This window comes from Vulpes vulpes, chromosome 1 (assembly GCF_048418805.1).
Source record: "Vulpes vulpes isolate BD-2025 chromosome 1, VulVul3, whole genome shotgun sequence".
Taxonomy (NCBI): domain Eukaryota; kingdom Metazoa; phylum Chordata; class Mammalia; order Carnivora; family Canidae; genus Vulpes; species Vulpes vulpes.
This window is the reverse complement of record NC_132780.1, coordinates 14,627,108-14,646,653: the sequence shown is the minus strand read 5'-3', so window position 1 is coordinate 14,646,653 and position 19,546 is coordinate 14,627,108. Positions and strand designations below refer to the sequence as shown.

At 40.9% G+C, this 19,546-nt stretch overlaps 1 protein-coding gene across 1 annotated transcript; it reads left to right on the top strand.

Moving 5' to 3' along the window:
- The first annotated feature begins 10,667 nt into the window (after positions 1 to 10,667).
- Positions 10,668 to 17,660, top strand: BSPH1 (binder of sperm protein homolog 1). Its single transcript, XM_026014237.1, has 4 exons — positions 10,668 to 10,671; positions 14,708 to 14,737; positions 17,003 to 17,134; positions 17,518 to 17,660. Exons 1-4 carry the CDS (start codon positions 10,668 to 10,670, stop codon positions 17,658 to 17,660), a joined length of 309 nt encoding a protein of 102 aa, XP_025870022.1.
- The last annotated feature ends 1,886 nt before the right edge of the window (positions 17,661 to 19,546 follow it).

The following is a 19,546-nucleotide window of genomic DNA, read 5'->3' as shown; positions in this document are numbered from 1 at the left end:
CCAGATCTTTAAGAGCCAGACACCCACGTCTGGAACATTCAGGTTAGGACCTAGTTATTCCTTGTGCACTGGCACATTCAAATGCTGTGGAGGACCCTTTGTTCTGGGCCATGGGGTAGTTGGGGCTGGCATCTTGCCATTGTCACCATATTATTAGCTGGTGGGATCTCTGAGAAGTGAGAATGAGCAACTAAGGGCAACTATGAGATTCTCCATTTAAATTACCACAGCTGTGTATGACTTTCACAATTAAAAACAATAATTTTGCATATGCAATCCATATGCATATGCATGTGTTTGTATACACAAATATTCACACATTCATCCATCTTTCCTTCCATCCTTTCATCCATCCATCCATCCCTCTTTCCATCCATCATCCATCCATCCATTCTTCTACCATTCATTGTTTTATTCATCTATCTAATAAGTATTCCAGAACCCTACCATCTATATAGAACTGTGGCAACTACCAAGAGGAACTGGACGTGATTTCTGACCTCAACAGAAATGAGACATGGGCACCAATATCTATCACCCAACATGGAACAGCCACACCAGGTAGTATAAAGGTGCTGAGAGTGTCACCAGGAGGCAGCCTAACCCACCGCCTCAGCTTGCTCTTTCTCTTGAGTCAAAAATGTTACAGTGGAGCCATGAGAAGACAATGACACCCAACCAACCAGGATTCAAAGACCCCCTCTCCCATTTATCTATTGGATGACCTTAGGAAGATCATTTGACCTCTCTGGTCTCTGGTTTTCAAGTTCTCATCTGTGGAGATTACAATCCAGCTATGGAAGCTATTGTGGGAATTATAGGAGCTCATGGGCATAAAATCATGGGACTTTTAGTGTGGCTTCAAAACACTGAGTCCTTCTGCTCCTTGGCAGCAGATGATGATTCCATGTGTGAAACAAAACCTCAGTGTGAGACCCCGTCACACACACACACGCACACGCACATGCACATGCACACGCACATGCACACATATGCATACACACGTGCACCTCTTCTATTATGCATTCAGGCAGCCTTTGGAGGGAGCAGTGTCAAAACTTCAGGAAGATGTTTGAATCTCCACTTTCTCCTTCATGAAACAGGGAGAGTGAGCCTTACCTTAGAGGGATAGTGCAAAGATTCATGCGACCATGTAGATAGTAGTTGACTACCAGGAACTTAATGGGCAATTTGTCCAGGCTAGTTCTCTTTTCTTCCATCTCTTTTCCCCAAACTTGGGGTACAGGCAGCCTTCCGTGGCTTTACATAGCTCAGACAGTCTGGCTTCACCCACCCCTTCGAGTTTCTTAACAGAGAAAGGAATCTGCCCCCACACCCCCCTTCCCCACTTTCTCTGGCCTTCCTTTCCCAGAGCTCCAGAGCACTGTCCAGCATGGCGGCCACCAGCCACTTGTGTGGGCTCTTGAGCACTTGAAATGTGGCAAGTTTTCATTGCCCCATGTTGTAAGCATAAAAAACTTACTGAGCTCTGAAGAAGAAGTATGAAAAGGAAAAGAATATAAATATCTCATTAAATTTTTTGGTGTTGATCAGACATTAAATGATAATATTTGGGATATCATGGTTCAACAAAATATATTGTTATCTTACTTTAAAAAAATGTGGCTACTGCAAAACTTACAGTGATATTTATAGCTCATGTTATTCTTCCTCCAGAGGACAGGGCTGCTCTAAACCCTCCTTGCTGTGGGGGCCCCCAAGTCCCACTTCTCACACCCCTCCCGAGTTTCTAGGTTGAGGTGTACCTTTGAGAGAGTCCTTCTTGGCCCTAGCTGTCTCCACGAGCCCTCTTAAGGTTCTGCTCCCCAAATCTCTGGATTATTTGGGGACAGGCCCGACCGCTTTGGCCCCAACCTGTCTGTAGGAAGACACTGCAGCTTCCCAAAGGAAGGTTTTCTGTAAGTGGTTAGAATCAGGGCAGTTTGGATGGGATAGCCCCATGATTAATGATGCCCCAAGATGAGTTTATGCATATCCATGAGGCCCATAAAATTCAATCATGTGTATGTTAATGGGATCTTGCAGAGGCTGGGGTCATGAGCAGAATATTAATGAACAGAGGAGAAAGTGCTCCTGGATATGCAGCTACAAGGAAGTGGACAGATTTTAGGTGAATAATGCAAGAGCAAGAGCCCTAGAATTTTCTAGTGAGAAGGGAAGTATGGGAGAATCGAAACCAGCAGCTCTCTGAAACATATTATCTCATTTTTCCTCATTTTAAAATTCCATTCTACCATTCTGAAAATTTTGTAAGTCTACTGCCCTGCCTTAGTATCTTTTAGGATTGACACCATAGAGATTTACCAAATATTACCCTTGATCACAGGTAGGACCTGTTGGTTTTAAGGATGAGGAAATGGAGGCACAAATGTGCTCGGGGACTTGCCAAAACCATACAGCAAATAGGTGGGGAATGTGGGACTTGGAGCAGCTGAGTCTGGAGTCTCATTTTATTGTCACTTTGGTGCCAGGTTCTCATTTCACAGGTTTGGGGGGTTTTCCAAATAAGAGGTTTATGGTCTTTGTTTTCTGACATGGCAGCCTTCTTTCCATATCCTAGTTCCTGTCTCGGTCTCTGCCTTTCCTTCTTTCTCTGTATTGTGGAGATCCACTCTCTCTCAGCCTCTCCTGTACCAGCTTTCTCCCCCCTCTCCCTTTTGCTCTCTGCCCTGTGTCCTTTTCCCTCCTCTTTATCTCTCTCAGTCTCTGGTTTGCACTACTAATCTCTGTGTGTCATTCTGACTTGAATATCCCACTCCATATATGCATACATTTATTTTTTTAAGATTTATTTATTTGGGATCCCTGGGTGGCACAGTGGTTTAGCGCCTGTCTTTGGCCCAGGGCGCGATCCTGGAGACCCAGGATCGAATCCCACATCGGGCTCCCGGTGCATGGAGCCTGCTTCTCCCTCTGCCTGTGTCTCTGCCTCTCTCTCTCTCTCTCTCTGTGTGTGACTATCATAAATTTAAAAAAAAAATTAAAAAAAGATTTATTTATTTATTCATGAGAGAGAGAGGGGGGCAGAGACACAGGCAGAGGGAGAAGCCAGCTCTTTGCAGGAGCCTGATGCGGGACTTGATCCGGGATCCTAGGATCACGCCCTGAGCTGAAGGCAGCCGCCCAACTGCTGAGCCACCCAGGCATCCCATATGCATACATTTATATGCATGTATATATACATGTGTGTGTTCCCTCCCTCTGTCTTTTTCTTAGTCCATCAGCTTGCCTCTGTTTCGCTCTCAACTACTCCTTATTTGAATATAGGAATATAAGGGGCACCTGGGTGGCTCAGTTGGTTAACTGTCTGTCTTCGGCTCAGGTCATGAGATCAGGGTCCTGGGATCAAGTACCACATCAGGCTCCCTGCTCAGCAAGGAGTCTGCTTCTCCCTCTCCCTCTGCTGCTTCCCCTCCTTGTGCTCTCTCTCTCTCTCAAACAAATAAATAAAATCTTCAAATTAATAAAATAAAATAGGAATGCATATTGGAATCACTGGAAAGCTTTTAAGAATAATGACTCCCAGCCTCCAGCCTAGACCTACTGGCATTCGTAATTTTTTTAAAAACAGCTTTATTGAGGTATAATTGGACATGTTTACTGTCTGATTATGAGTTTGGAGATATGCATATCCCTGTGAAACCACCACCACAATCAAAGTAATAACATGTCTATCACCTCCAAAAGCTCCCTCTCGTCCCTTTGTGTCTGTTTTGTTTGCAAGAACATTCAACATGAGATCTCCCCTCTTAACAAACTTTAAGTGCACAATACAGCATTATTAGCTATAGGCACTCTGTTCTACAGCACATCTCCAGAGCATATTCATCTTGCATTGCTGAAACTTTATACACATTGAACAACAACTTTAGAGGCCTCGTCTTTTCATTGGAACCACTGGTCTCCAGGGAGCCCTAAGCCTTCTTGGGGCATTTTCCAACACCACATTCTCACACACAACACAGAGCGAGTTGCAATCCTCTTTGCTAGGACCCCAACAGGGCTCTCTATTTCAAAACACCTTTTCTTTTTTTAAAGATTGTATTTATTTATGAGAGAGAGAGAGAGGGAGAAGCAGGCTCCATGTAGGGAGCCCGATGTGGGACTCGATCCCGGGTCTCCAGGCTCACCTTCGGGGCCGGAGGTGGCACTAAACCACTGAGCTACTCGGGCTGCCCTCAAAACACCTTTTCTGATACCACCCACTCTTGCTTAGAGTGGTACCTTCATGAGGACAAGGCTGGCTCTCTTTTCCTCAAGCGTCCCATATACCGAGAGATGACACAGCTTGACACTAGGAATGATGTGCTTGACACCCTGGTAGGGGCAACAGTGGATGCCACTGGCACATCTAAGGCAAGACAGAGCATAAGTGGGGCCCAGAGGAGGTGGAGGCAGAGAGCCTTCCCTGAAAAGTTTCCCGTGCCCTTCCATAGTGAAGAATTTTTCTAAATCCCTCCGCTTGTGAGGTACAGAGGAAAAGACAGTGGACTGGCACTTAGCCAGCTGTTCATCCACTATAACTCGTGTAATTCCCCCCACAAGTCCTGTTAGGCAGATGCTATCATCACTGTCTTAGAGAAGAGGAAATGAGGGACCGGGCTCACACAGCTAGTAGCAGACAGAGCTGTGAGCCTGGAAGCCCGACTTCAGTTCCAGGAGTGAGAGCACGGATGCGCTGAGGTTCAAGGTGAGGGCAGGGGGTAAGTGTTTGCACTGTCTAGGACTGACTTGACATTAATACCTAGCATACTCAAGGAATTCATTCAAATTGCTAGAAAAAGGCAAAGAACCGAGTAGAAGCGCAGGCAAAGGAAATGAATAGGACATAAATGCTGAGTGGTTTACTGTAGCAAGAGAAGAAATGCTCAGTTGCATTAGTGTTCCGATGAATGCAAATTTAAGTAGAAGTGAGGAATCATCTGGTATAGGTTAGACCTAAAGTTGGATTTTGATCTTGTTATTTGGCTAAAATCTGTTTCAATTCTGACCTTGGCCTTTGGCCAGCCAGTCCAGTTGCCTCAACAGGTATCTTTCCTGGAAATCCCTGAATGCTTATTTGATCAATGACTTTTTTTTTCTTTTCATTTTTCCAAAGACGTTACAGATGGCCAACTTGATCAACAATTTTTGTGATCATGTTGGCTGTTTTCATTGTTAATATGCACAGCATGCATTTTAATTTGCAAAACATCGGTAATGTTAACAAGGCATGGTTTTCAGATTCATTTTTAATGTTAATATTTACCTTTAAATATGAGTATGCATTCTAGACATATTCTAGACATCTTATGTACTTTATATGTAGAAATTATGTCAGTGAGACAATATGTCAATTTGTTATGCAAAAGCAAAACACGACCCTACTCATGTTATTGTTAAAAAATAGCTTTCGGAAAGCCATTAATTTTATGAAAAAATTAGTTATTAAAAACTTTCAAACAGGCATAGAGAATAAAAAAATTATTGGTATGAAGATTAAGAAAGTTAATTTTCAGAAGAACATTATACTCCTTTAGGGTACAATATTGGGATGATTTAAAGTATCATAAATAAAGCAGAATAGTAGAGATTAAGTGTTTATGTGTATCTACATCTAATAATTGCTTGGTATTCCACATTCACACTCTTAAACAAAATCTTTAAGAGTCACATTTCTTCCCTGAAGACCACCTGTCTTCCAAAAAATCCTGTTTCAGAAGGCTTCCAATAGTACAAGCATAAATTAAAAGCAAAATGATAATTTTGCCACTCCTATTGTTAACTGTGTAAAACAATCTTTCTTTCTAAATATAATAAAAACATTAATTTTTAAAAATGAGATACCCTAATACATTTTGTTCTCACCAATCAAATCTCAAAACACCGGTTTTACAAAATATTTTAAAAAAACATTCTTTCAGGTCTATGGAAGCTAAGAATTTATTTTATTTTATTTTTAAGATTGTATTTATTTATTCATGAGAGACACACAGAGAAAGGCAGAGACATAGGCAGAGGGAGACTCAATCCTAGGACCCTGGGATCATGACCTGAACCAAAGGCAGACGCTTTTACCACTGAGCCACCTAGGTACCCTCTAAGCTAAGAACTTACACAAGTCTTTAAATTATTGCTGTACATGGCCAATAAATTTTGGTAGTTGAAGATTTTTGAGATTTGCTCAAGCAAATCCTAATTAACAATGTTCTAGAAAATACAGGATTCAGAAGGGCCTGGACGGCTCAGTCAAAAGAGTGTGCAACTCTTAATCTCAGGGTTATGAGTTTAAGTCCTACGTTGTGTGTAGAGATTTATTAAATAAATTAATTAATTAAATTAAAACCTCAGAAAATATGTGATTAAAAAAGTTTTCCCTATGGGATCCCTGGGTGGCGCAGCGGTTTGGCGCCTGCCTTTGGCCCAGGGCGCGATCCTGGAGGCCCGGGATCGAATCCCACGTCGGGCTCCCGGTGCATGGAGCCTGCTTCTCCCTCTGCCTGTGTCTCTGCCTCTCTCTCTTTCTCTCTCTGTGACTATCATAAATAAATAAAAATTAAAAAATCTTTAAAAAAAAAAAAAGTTTTCCCTGAATTATATTCAGGCTGTGCAAAAGTTTAGTGAGACTATGAGAGTGTGTTGATTCTTAGCCCATTCACCAATGCTCAGACATATAGAAATCACAGAAATTAAAACTTGCCAACAAAATGTGCTCATGAGAAACTGTCTCCTTCATTCATTAAGTGATTCTTTGATCTCACATGGGTAATAACAAAACAAATGTGACTGAGTAAATATTTGGAGTGGGAGGTTTGGTGACGTGACTCGCAGTTGTGATTGACACGGAACAGAGATGAAGGCAAACACACGTGGTTTAGGACTTGCAAGTATGTGACATCTTAATATCTGTGGTTTTGTATTCATAAAGTGCCAACCCTCAGAACAAATGATAGTGAGCCAAAGACCAACTATTATGTTGCAGAACATATTCCAGAACTGCCTTACCACGGGTCGGTGAAAGATGTTCAAACAAGAAGGGGAAGTGGCTACTGCTTGTTCACATGCTATCTGAACAACAAAGATAGTGAATACAGCATCTCCTGGCCCTCTGGATCATGAAGGAAAAACTGCCTACGACTGACACCATCTTGCAGACAATGGTCTGTGTACAGCAGAGGTAAAGACATGATGAAGCATTGTGCTCTGAGACTGGAAGTATTCCTTGGCGAGATATGTATGGCTTCAAGTCCCGGGAAGAGGAGAAAGTGGTTCACATGAAATGAATGCTGAGATGCTGATAAGAATCCCCAAATGCCAACTTCATTGTCCTGTGTGGACCTCTATCAGTCCAAGATTTAGGGACAATCTTTCTTAAGTGACCACAGGAAGCAGTACATGAAGGCAAGAATGTTAGAGATAAGTAAAGACAGAGATCATTTCTAATTAGAATTGGAATTCAAAACTCTTGAGTAAGCTTTGGTTTCATTTAAAAATAAAATCTAGGCCCCTGGGTGGCTATGTCAGTTAAGTGTCCAACTCTTTTTTTTTTTAAGATTTTATTTATTTATTCATGAGAGACACAGAGAGAGGCAGAGACACAGGCAGAGGGAGAAGCAGGCTCCTTGTGGGGGAACCCAATGCGGGACTCCATCCCAGGACCCCAGGATCATGCCTTGAGCCAAAGACAGATGCTTGACCACTAGGCCACCAAGGTGCCTCAAATGTCCAAGTCTTGATCTCAGCTTAAGTCTTGATCCTAGGGTCGTGAGTTCAAGTCCCATGCTGGATTCCACACTGGGCATGGAGCCTACTTAAAATAAGTAAATAAATAAAATATTTAGAAAAAATAAGAATAAAATATATTGTCCCAGAGCAGAAGTCCCACAGTTGAGAGCCTCCAATTTGATGGGTGTTGACACTTTGATGGTTGTAATTTGGGGCCAAGGCTTTCCTTATCGTTTGTTCCAAAGGAAATTCTCATCTTACTAATAATATGAAGGAGACATGATAGACATACTTTTAACTTAAAGTATATCAGTGAAGACTACAAGAGACTTCAGAATTCAGTCTTACTTCTCAGAGTTGTGACATGTAGGGAACCATAATGTGACATTGCTTATTCCTCAGAACTGCAAAGCCACCTGCAGTCCACTGGGTGGATTGCCATGTGTCTCTGGAGAGCTGAGGCCCAAACCAGAGATCCACAGAGCCTGCACATGGATGCTTGTATCTGGAAGCAAATCTGCATCTCCAACCAGCCTCCCTGGACTTTCAAAGACCCAAAAGCACCAAGACATAGATAAACCTATACTCTCATGGATCCTTGATGATCGTGGAAACAACCTGAAATTCCTTTCTGTGACTTACCTAATCCTTGCATAGTTCTTTTTCTGCATTTCTTCTGATGTGAGGCAGGTGGTCTAGCTTTGGGGCAGAGAGAGGAAAGGAGGAGAAGGGAAGGAGAGGACGTGGAGGACAAGGGTAGAGGGAAGAGGGATAGAAAAAGCAGGGGAAGGATAAGGGAGTGAAAAGGAGAAGTGGCATTACAAGAAGGAAGGGGAGGAGAGAAGGAGGAGTCTAGGGGAAAAGGAGAGGGAGGAGGAGGGAGAAGGAAAGGTAAGGAGGAGGAGGGAGGAGACATGGAAGAGACAGGGGTGTTGGCTATAAAATCCCTGAGGATGAGCTGGTCAACCAGCAGTCCCTGAGGGGAGGAGCATGGCCCTGCATGTGGAGTTTCTATTGCTCTGGGTCTGTTGGCTTCATAGTGTGATTGGTCCTGAATATGAAGGTGAGTAGCAGTGACAGTGTCGGGGGTGGACATTTAAAAACCGAGTCTTGCACATCTCCTAACATATGTAATCAGACTTGAGATGCCATGGAGAGGGTAAGAGCCATCCTAACTTCACGTACCCTGAGAAAGAAAAATGTACTCTCTCTATTTTTCAAGTATTTCTAAGAGACATGAGCCACTGCTAGGCTTTAAAAACTCAAAAAAAAAAAAAAAGAATAAGAAGGTTTGACTAATAAAAATGAAAGAAAAAGAATGCAGTTTGGAAAATCCTGTTGAAAGAGTCGTGTTACCTGATAACTGTGTCTCTCTCACCCTACTATATTTTAAATGCCTTGTTTGAGTCTTCGAAAATGGAACTGAATTTTGGAAAGTCTGTTTTATTCCTTAACCAAAATCGAAGGGCCTTCAATGATTGTAAATGACAACACAAGAAGGGAGTTCATCACAGAGGCATTTCTTACATATTTGATGGGGATCGCACATAGCTGTGAAAACAATTTTTTTTGCAAAAATTTTGCAAAGCGATGGTGACCACTGCTTTCTTATCTGTTAGAATATTTGTTTTATGCTTATGTAAAAATAACGCTTTTGTCTCAGACGTTGATTCTTTCATGAGATATCACTTGTACGAACATAGAAAAGAAAATATAAATGCAAGAAGCTGGTTAAGATGTTCCTAAAATTTCTCCACTTTTAGTGCCTGGCCTCCTGAATTACTGATGTCGTATTTTCCCATGTGACACTATCTCAATGGTGCCCAGAGTCTTGGTGAATGAAGATTCCCCAGTCCGAGGCACGTTAGCTGGTCTTTGCATTTACTTGGTGCTAAGTGCACTTCTGAGTCTTTGCAGATGTTACTTATTCATGCTGTCCATCTCCACACACAAGTGTCTGCTTCCCAGAGGTTAAGATGGCCCCATTGTTGTCTCTGGGGGTTTCTTTTGAGCCACTGACATGCATACCACAAGTGCTGATGTTGGCCTTTGGCTACTGTCATAGTACAGGCATTAACTACCGAGTCCCCACAGCAACCCAGCCTACAGGCAATAAAATAGCCATCAAGAATAAGGGACATCCTCATCCTGGAGACAGAACTGAGAAGCATTGCATTTTAGCATTTTAGAAGCCATGAGATGGGAGGTTTGGATCCCGCCAGGCCCATGTGATGCAGAGATTATGTGGCAGGAGTACCTCCAATCATGAGTCCACTGGCTGGTGGGAAGACAGAGAGGAGACAGATGAGCCATGCGAGCTCAACCGCTGACATGCTTCAAGTGACACTAGAGATGCGACCGATCTGGCAAGGCTTCACAGAGGGCCCGGTTGAATGATCTCGTTTCAGGACTAGACATTTGCTGTGTACGAAATGTAATTTCTCCACGGTTACAAGCTATAGAAACACACTGAAGGATTACATGACAGTGGCCTCCCTTGCAAGGAGGACCATCCAGGCAGGCAGCCCCTGACATGCAGCGTGAACCCAAAGTTCTGGAGTTGTCACCTGCTGCCTGTGACCATTTCTGGGGGGATGAACTGCCCGTTGGCGGATAGCTAAATTTCAGCAAAGGCTTGTGCTAAAATATGAATCTTGCACTGCAAGAGCCTTTATTATTTTATGGAGTGGGGGTGGGGGAGTGAGGGGACTCAGTGGTCCCTACTAGTGGAGAGCTGAGCACACCTTCCCAGCCATGGATCACCGCTATCCCACCTCCCTCCAGCAGGGGCTCCAAAGTCCAGCCCCCTCTTGGCCTCTCTGGCTCCAACCCAAGCTCCATCTGTGACCTCAGGCAAGGCTCTGAGTTCCCATACCCAGCACAGGAGAAGAATGATTCTTGCTGCCCCCACCCCCAGAGATGCTGGGAGGATGCCAGCCAGCATGGGTGAGGTTGTCATGTCATTATCACAGCTACCACCTGCAGGTATTGGAGAAGCAGGATACAGGCTTGGATTTAGCAGTTAATAGTCACAGAGTGAGTCTGATTATTTTATTTGAGATACCTCAGCTGAAGTGGAATCATCCAATATCTGTTTCTCTGCATCCGGCTTATTTCACTTAGCCTGTTGTCCTCCAGGCCCATCCATATTGTCGCCTATGGCAGGAGTTCCTTCTCTTTTAATGCAATTTAATTGTATTTATTTAATGAATTTATTTCTCTTCAATAAATTTCCAGGGCATGTATATACCACATTCTCCTTATCCATTCATGCGTGGATGGACATTTATGATGTTCCCACATCTTGGCTATTGAGATTAATACAGCAGTGAGCATGAGAGTACAGATATCTCTTCAAGATCCTAATTTCAATCCTTTTGGATAAATACCCAAAAGTGGGATTACTGGATCACATGGTAGTTCTATTTTTAATTTTTTGAGCAAACTCCGTACTGTTTTTTTCCACAGCAGCTGCACTGTTTTACATTCCGAGCACGAGTGCTCTGTAATTCTTTGCTGTTATGGTTAGTTTAGGTTTTCTTTTTAAAGCATTTAACCCATTGTGTTATGGAAACATTCTCACATACTCAAAAGACTTGCCCATGCCTCGCCCCTGTGGATGGCAGACACAATTTCTGGTGTTAAGCTAAGTACTTGATATGCATAATACACATGTTTCTCATGACAATCCCATTAGGTAGGTACCATTATTGCCCTCGTTTTGTAGAAGAGAATTGGAGGCACAGAGGGGTTAAGTCATGGGCCAAAAGTCACACAGCAGCCTAAGGACAAGTGAGTTAAAGATTCTGAGAAAGAAAGCTTATTTCTTGAGCCACATCTCTGTACTGTCAATTTATATTCTGAATGTGTCCTCCAACTGGAATCCTTCATACTTGTAAGTGTGAAAAAAGTAAGTCATTTCTAAATGCCTTCTTTATGTCGTATTTCCTACTCCCAGAAAAAAAAATTCATATTTTGTACAGGTTGCCAGTTCAACATTTACAGGCCAAAACACACCCATTGAGATCCTGTCTCTCTTCCAGTCTCAGAGAAGAGCAGTTGAAGATCTGCGAACAATGGGCAATCGGTTTATTATGTGATGCCTTAGCACTTTCTGTGAGATTTCTTGTAATTTCAATACTTGTGAGATACCAGAGTCTCCTAAACATGAATCCCGGAGCCAATTTTAGTGAATATAAGTTCTCTATTGTTTGTGAAAATCAACTGCAAACTTGAATGAGTTTTCCATCTCATCAAGGAGAAAATAATAATAATTATTTTAAGGAGAGAAATCTTTTATCATTGCAATAAAATAGTTACCATGAGATACGTGCTTGCCATGTGCCACCTATGGTGCAGAGCCCTGATGTATGATTTCATTTATTCCTCACAACAAACCTGTAACACGGAACTGCAAAGACTTTTTTTTTTTTTTATTCATTTGAGACACACAGAGAGAGAGAGAGAGTACAAGCAGTGGAAAGGGCAGAGGAAGAGGAAGAAGCAGACTCCCCACTGAAATGGGAGCCCAAAGTGGGCCTCGATCCCAGGATCCCAGGATCATGACCAGAACCAAAGGCAGATGCTTAACCATCTGAGCCACCCAGATGCCCCAAGACCCTTTTTTATCGGATGCTAAAAGCAATTTGATCTTATTTTAAAAGCGAAAGACAAATAAGTAAATGTTTCCTTCAGGTTGTGCCTTTCAGATAGTACTAAAAAGAAACAGAATAAAGCAAAAACAAAACAGAAAAGAATGCTGAGGTTGTAGAACACAGTTCCCCTACTATATTGTAGCTTATTTTGTAGGAAGTTATGGAAAAAGTAAGTCATTTGTTTTTGTCTACTGATTTTTGCTTTGTTTTGTTTTAGAGATCATTTTTATTGTTCCTGATCATTAACGCTATTTGGAAAATACAGGGATGTGTGTATGTGTGTGTGTGTGTGTGTTTTAAGATTTTGTTTTCAAGTAATATCGACCCTCAACATGGGGCTCAAAACTCCAAACCTTAGATCAAGAGTCGCACGTTTCATTGACTGAGCCAGCCAGGAGCTCCAGAAAGTGCAGTTAAAGCAAAAGGAAAAACAAAAAATCACCCACAATTATACCACTGAAAATAAGCACCACTGAAGTTTTGATGCATCCCCTTCAAAATATTATCCTTACTGGACTACAATTTAGTAAAATATTTTATTTTATTTTATTTTATTTTATTTTAAAAGCTAAACCTAGTGAAATAAATATTTGCTAAAAATTGTAATGTCTTTGGGGGCACCTGACTGGCTCAGTCCGTAGAGTATGCAACTCTTGATCTGCGGGTTTTAAGTTCAAGTCCCATGATGGGTATAGAGATTACTTTTTAAAAATAAATAAGGCGGCCGGGGGGCTCAGCGGTTTAGCGCCGCCTTCAGCCCAAAGCGTGATCCTGGAGCCCTGGGATCGAATCCCACGTCAGGCTCTCTGCATGGAGCCTGCTTCTCCCTCTGCTTGTGTCTGTGCCTGTGTGTGTGTGTGTGTGTGTGTGTGTGTGTGTGTTGTGAATAAGTAAATAAAATCTTAAAAAATAAAATAAAAATAGGGGTACCTAAGTGGCTTAGTCAGTTAAGCATCTGTCTGCCTTCTGCTCAGGTCATGATCCCAGGGCCTGGGATGGAATCCCATATCGGGGGTCCCCGCTCAGCGGGGAGTCTGCTTCTCCCTCTCCCCCTTCCTGCCACTCTGCCTACTTGTGCTCTTTCTCTCTGTCAAGTAAATAAATAAAATCTTTAAAAATGAAATAAAATAAAATTGTGTCTTTCAGATGATGATCTACCAGCTGCAGGTAAGTTGATAAAAATTATTTTATTAGAATTTCTTTTTAAATTTGGCCATAAAATGTAAAGTTGTTCAGTAATATGCTTCTTTTCCTAGCAAGAAATTATATTTTTCATGAGAAACTACTATTTTATGTCCTTGTATATAACATAAAGTACAATCTATGTTAAAAGTAGTTAAGGAAAAAGAAAAAAGCAATTATAATATTACTGTCAATTTTACTGTTAATATTTCCGAGTGACCAAATGTATCATCCCATACAACTTCATAATGTGATTTTCTTTTTTTGCAAAAACAGAGTCTTATAGAACATAATGAAGTAAGAAAAAGCTTTTTGTCATCAAAAGAGGAAGTGCAAATGTTTTCATACTTATAGGACCATCTTTGTTAATGCCTTCAGTATTATGAAACTATATATTTTAGGGGCTCCTGGGTGGCTCAGTAGGTTAAGCATCTGGCTTTTGATTTCAACTTAGGTTAGGATCTCAGCCTTGTGGGATCACGCTCAGCATCAGTTTCTGGGCTCACTGTGGAGTCTGCTTGTCCCTCTCCCCCTGCTTCTTCCCCCAGTCCCGCCCTCTCTCTCATATAAGTAAATAAATAAAATATTTTTCTAAAAAACTATATATTTGGGATGCCTGAGTGGCTCAGTGGTTGAGTGACTACCTGTGGCTCAGGCCTTGATCCTGGGGTCCTGGGATTGAGTCCCGCATCAGGCTCCCCACAAGGAGCCTGCTTCTTCCTCTGCCTATGTCTCTGCCTCTCTCTCTGTGTCTCTCATGAATAAATAAATAACCTTTAAAAAAGGGAATTAATCCACAAACCAGAGAAAATAAGATGTGCAATTATTGTATGATTGCATACTTTAAAACTCCCAGGAAAACTAATAAAGTTTACTAACTTCAATAAGAGAATCTGGCTTAGTGGTTGGATATAAGATAGATATACAGTAGTTAATTGTTTTTCTCTATACTGGCAAGAACCCACTAGAGATGATAGAACACTTTGGGGTTAAATCAACAAGAAATGTTCAGGACTTAAATGAGTAAATGATAAAATCATATTGAGGAACATAAAGCAAGTTTTAAATAATAGATCATGCCACGTTCTCGGTTGGAAGACATAAGAATAGCAAGATAAATGTCAGCTTCAAATTTTCTTTTTCAGAAACTATAACTCACCTCCCAGAAATCAAAGGTAAGTTGATTAGAAACTTTTGATATTAAATAAATTTTCTTTTAATTGTGTAAAAATGGGGAGATCAGTGGGATTTTTCTTGATAAAATTACTTTTCTCTTTTCATAAAATTTGATAGGGCAGCCTGGGTGGCTCAGCGGTTTAGTGCCTGACTTCAGCCCAGGGCATGATCCTGGAGACCCAGGATGGAGTCCCACATCGGGCTCCCTGCATGGAGCCTGCTTCTCCCTCTGCCTATGTCTCTGCCTCTGTCTCTCTCATGAATAAATAAATAAAATCTGTAAAAAAATTGATAAAAGTAAATGAGAAATTTAGAGAGAAGAAATATGAGAAATAGAGTTACCCTGACCTTTACTGGCACTTCGCTGGCACTACTTTTCAATTTTAGCCAATATAACAGAAAATACCTGATTTTAAAATTCACATAGGAAAAATGTCCAATAGTAATTAGGAATATTACAAACAAAAGTGTTCTGGAGAAACACCTTGTATTATCAGATATTTAAACAAATCACAATAGTAATAACAAATAGCATGGTATCAGCCAAAAATGCATCAAATAATAGTAAGTAATTTTTTCTGATGCTTGCTGGCTTCAGACCCTGCTCATTTTACTCTGCATCATCTATTTTAAAGCAAGACCGGAACAATCTGTTTTAAAGGTAAACATCTGGGATCCTTGGGTGGTTCAGCAGTTTAGTGCCTGTCTTTGGCCCAGGGCGTGATACTGGGGTCCCGGGATCAAGTCCCACATCAGGCTCTCTGCATGGAGCCTGCTTCTCCCTCTGCCTGTGTCTCTGCCTCTCTCTCTCTCTCTCTCTCTCTCTCTCTCTCTCTCTGTCTATCATAAATAAATAAAAATAAATCTTTAAAAAAATAAAATAAAAATAAAGGTAAACATTTTCAAATTGTGCAAAAGCATTTGAAATTTCATGGTGATGAAAATCCAGGTAAAAGAGCACATTGGTAGGAAAGATGAATTGCCATTGTCTTCTGAGAAAACAATACCCAGCAATGTTAACAGTTCATGTGTGCTTTAACCTAATAATCATGCTTTTGGGATTTCATTCTATAGAAATAAATGGTTTAGTACGTAAGGATTTGCATACATGGAAAGTGGCTTCAGCTTTACATACAGAAGGAAAATAATCTGAATAAGGGAAATATTGAATAAATTTAGCAAAACCCATATCACAGAATATGAATTTGCATTAAAAAGGAGTGAGAGCTCCAAAGGTTAAAAGCATACATTGGATAAACTTTCTGGCCTAAGTGGGTAGATGAGATGTCATTCACTGAGTAAGAATATAAGTGAAAGAGAAAGATGATGAATTCAAAAATTCAAAACTTGGGATCCCTGGGTGGCGCAGCGGTTTAGTGCCTGCCTTTGGCCCAGGGCGCGATCCTGGAGACCCGGGATCGAATCCCACATCAGCCTCCCAGTGCATGGAACCTGTTTCTCCCTCTGCCTGTGTCTCTGCCTCTCTCTCTCTTGTGTGACTATCATAAATAAATAAATAAATAAATAAATAAATAAATAAATAATAGGAAAACATTTTTAAAAAGATTTGTAGATTAAAAAAAACAAAAATTCAAAACTAGAGAAAGTTCTGAATGCTATTTTAAATGAAGGCCAGGAGGGCAAAAAAAAAAAAAAAAAAAAAAAAAGATACCTTGGAAAGGATTTTTGTGATATGCCTAAGTTAGAAACAAGTTATCGATATAAAGTATGATTCATTTCAGGAGGTAGCAAAAAATCTGTGCATGTATGCCCCTACATGTATAAAATATACAGTTATATGTATATTGTATGGATATATGAATATGTATATATAATGTCCAGGTGTGCATGGAGAAAACTGTGGATAGATACAAACCAAGCTATATACAGTGTATGTGTGTGTGTGTGTGTGTGTGTGTGTGTGTGTAAGAAGATAAAGAAAAGAAATGAAGGGGAAATTGCTTAAGAAGTCTCACATTTATGTTTCTAAGCTTAGGATAGGTTTCTGGAACTGGGGCCAAATGTTAAGCAAAATATCAAGAGTGCTTATACCATGCAAAAAAGTGCGACATAGAGAAGGGTTGGAAATAAGAAATCTTTATTAGTAGAGGTCCAACAGCTCTGCAGTCATGTGACCCAATAATGTTGAACAGAACCCCAGACCCTGGCTCTCATTTCTGGGCAACCAGGTGGGGGCAAAAGTAACTTTGTAACATCTCAACTAACACTCCCAGAGAAGGACCAAGCATTTTTGTTTTCTCTAGATGGCAAGTGTTTCTTTCCATTCTACTATAGAAATGAAGTGTTCTATGACTGCATGAAGTTAAAGACAAAACACAAGTGGTGCTCCCTAAATGAGACTTACCAAGGATACTGGAAATATTGCTCTGAAGAAGGTGAGTGTCTTGCCTTGAACACCTCAGGGTGATTGATTGGTGATCTTTGTCACCAGGGCTGTGTGGTTCAATGAGACCTGCCTACAAGAGGGCTCTAAAAAGGAAATCCACAGTCAATTAAATTGTGAAAATGAGTTTTGTGCAGGTCTCGGACAGTACGAAAATCACATTGCTCCAAAGACGTATTATGAGAGCTTCAACCACGTGACCTTGAAAAGAAAACATTTAGCTAAACCTCAATTCCACCCCAATATTGCTGAGTAGATGGGGCTGAGTGGGATGGTGGGTGTGTGTGTGTGCATGCACACGTGTGTGCATGAGAGAGAGGGCAAAGAGGAGGTACAAAATAGATTTCCTATTCTGATTGTGTCTCTTCTCTGTAGACTTTGCAAAATGTGTGTTTCCCTTCTGGTACAGACACATGATCTACCGGGACTGTACTGAAGATGGGGACGCGTTTGGGAAAAAATGGTGTTCGCTGACCCAGCATTATAACAAGGACAAGATTTGGAAATATTGTGACTGATGGTGAGGTTTTCTGGGAGGGGCATGTAAAGATCTAATTGTTCCCATGGGAAATTCAGTTTCTTTTGTGAAGTAATCTCCAGTTTCTTTTATGAAAGGAGAAAGTAGGACCCTCTTTATAAGGTTTTATTTTCTGAGATATGAGTTGAAGGTGATTTGGCTGTAAATAACTTTGGGTTTTGGCCATTGATTATGGATGATGAGGTTTTGATATGGAAACCTATATTCTAGCCTCAGCACTTATACCTGCTAACTGGGTAAAATTAGGCCCTTAAAAAAAATTCTATGGACTTTGGGTGATAATGAGGTGTCAGTATAGGTCCTTTGATTATATCCAATGTCCCACTCTGTTAGGGGGTGGTGTTGGTTTGAGCAGGAGGCTCGACCTGTGTGGTACCTGTGTGGGGGTGGAGGGATTTAGGAACTCTCTGTGTCTTCTGCTCAATTTTTCTATAACCTAAAACTGATCTAAAAAAGTAAAGTCTATTAATATAGAATTTAAAAAAAAAACAAAAAGATTGATAACCGAGATAGGAAAATAGGTGTTGACAAGATGAAGTGACAAAATGAGGCTCAAAGCAGTTTAGGGGGGAACCGCATGGACCCAGGTGACAAGATGAAGAGAGTTGGTGCCATGGTACAGCATGTGCCAGTTTACCCCAAGGGGTGGGACATAGTTTTCTGGAACCATCCACATCTCCTTGGTTACAGTTTATTGAACACTTGGGACAGACACTATGCTGTGTGCTTTATTCACATCATTATTAATCTTACCACGACCTAAGAGGTAAATATGAATGTCACCATTTTCAGAAACTATGAGTCAAGTGGGTTAACTAATTTACCAGGTCCCATGGCCATGACTTTGAGTATATAAAAAGGTAATAAGATTAAAAAATAAAACATAATGTATCATGTGACCCAGGAATTCCACCCCTGGGGATGGATATTCCCAAACGAATTTAAAGTAGGGACTTGAACAAATATTTCTATGCTGATATTCCTTTCAGCATTAGTCCAGTGGCCAATAAGGGGAAGCAACCAAGTGTCCATCAACAGATGAGCGGATGAACAAAATATGGTGTATCTTGATGGTGGAATATTATTCAGCCATAAAAAAGTAATTAAATTGATACATTTCACAACATGGATGAATCCTGAAAACATTATACTAAGTGAAATAAGCCAGATACAAAGAAAAAAAATGCTGTGTGGTTCCATTTATATGAAATATATAGAAGAGGCAAGCTCATAGAGACAGGAAGTAGGTAAGATGTTACCAAGGTCTGGCAGGAGGGAGGAACTGGGGAGTCACTGCATAATGGGTACCGGTTCTATTTGGGGTGATATAAAGCTTTGGAAATAGATTAGTAATCTCTCCATGATTTTTAAAAATTAATAGTGTAAAAAAAAGATACTAAGATTTATAAAATTTAATTCTATCCTGGGATGCAGAAAATAGACCTGTCAGAAGATGGTGTATCTCAACCATGGGCAAGTGCTCATACATTTATTACTCATCCTCTCCCAAAGCAAGAGTCTCCTTTACTTGTTTTCCATGAACTTGCCTGAATATTAACACTATATGGCTTCTCGTTGGCTACACCAAAGCAAACATTGTATATCTTGAAAGATTCCCTTATTCCTCCCAGACCATTCTTTCATATGACTTATTGTTCCTATTGGCAGTCTTCTGACAACTGCAAATACACACAAAATGCCCCACCTAGGAGTAGCCTTTGCCCTGAAATAATTAATGGCCTCTGAGCTGACTTTCTGATTTCCATGAAATGGCCCTTTGCAATGACTGTCATTTCACTTAGGGCCACCCACCTGTGGTTGAAGATCCATAGAATCTTCCCTTCCCCCTTCCATCCTGCCCCTAAC

Coding starts and splice junctions, on each gene's coding strand:
- BSPH1 (XM_026014237.1), top strand. Junction 14,738..17,002: donor TCACCTCCCAGAAATCAAAG/GTAAGTTGATTA, acceptor TGTTTTCTCTAG/ATGGCAAGTGTTTCTTTCCA. Junction 17,135..17,517: donor GAAATATTGCTCTGAAGAAG/GTGAGTGTCTTG, acceptor TCTTCTCTGTAG/ACTTTGCAAAATGTGTGTTT.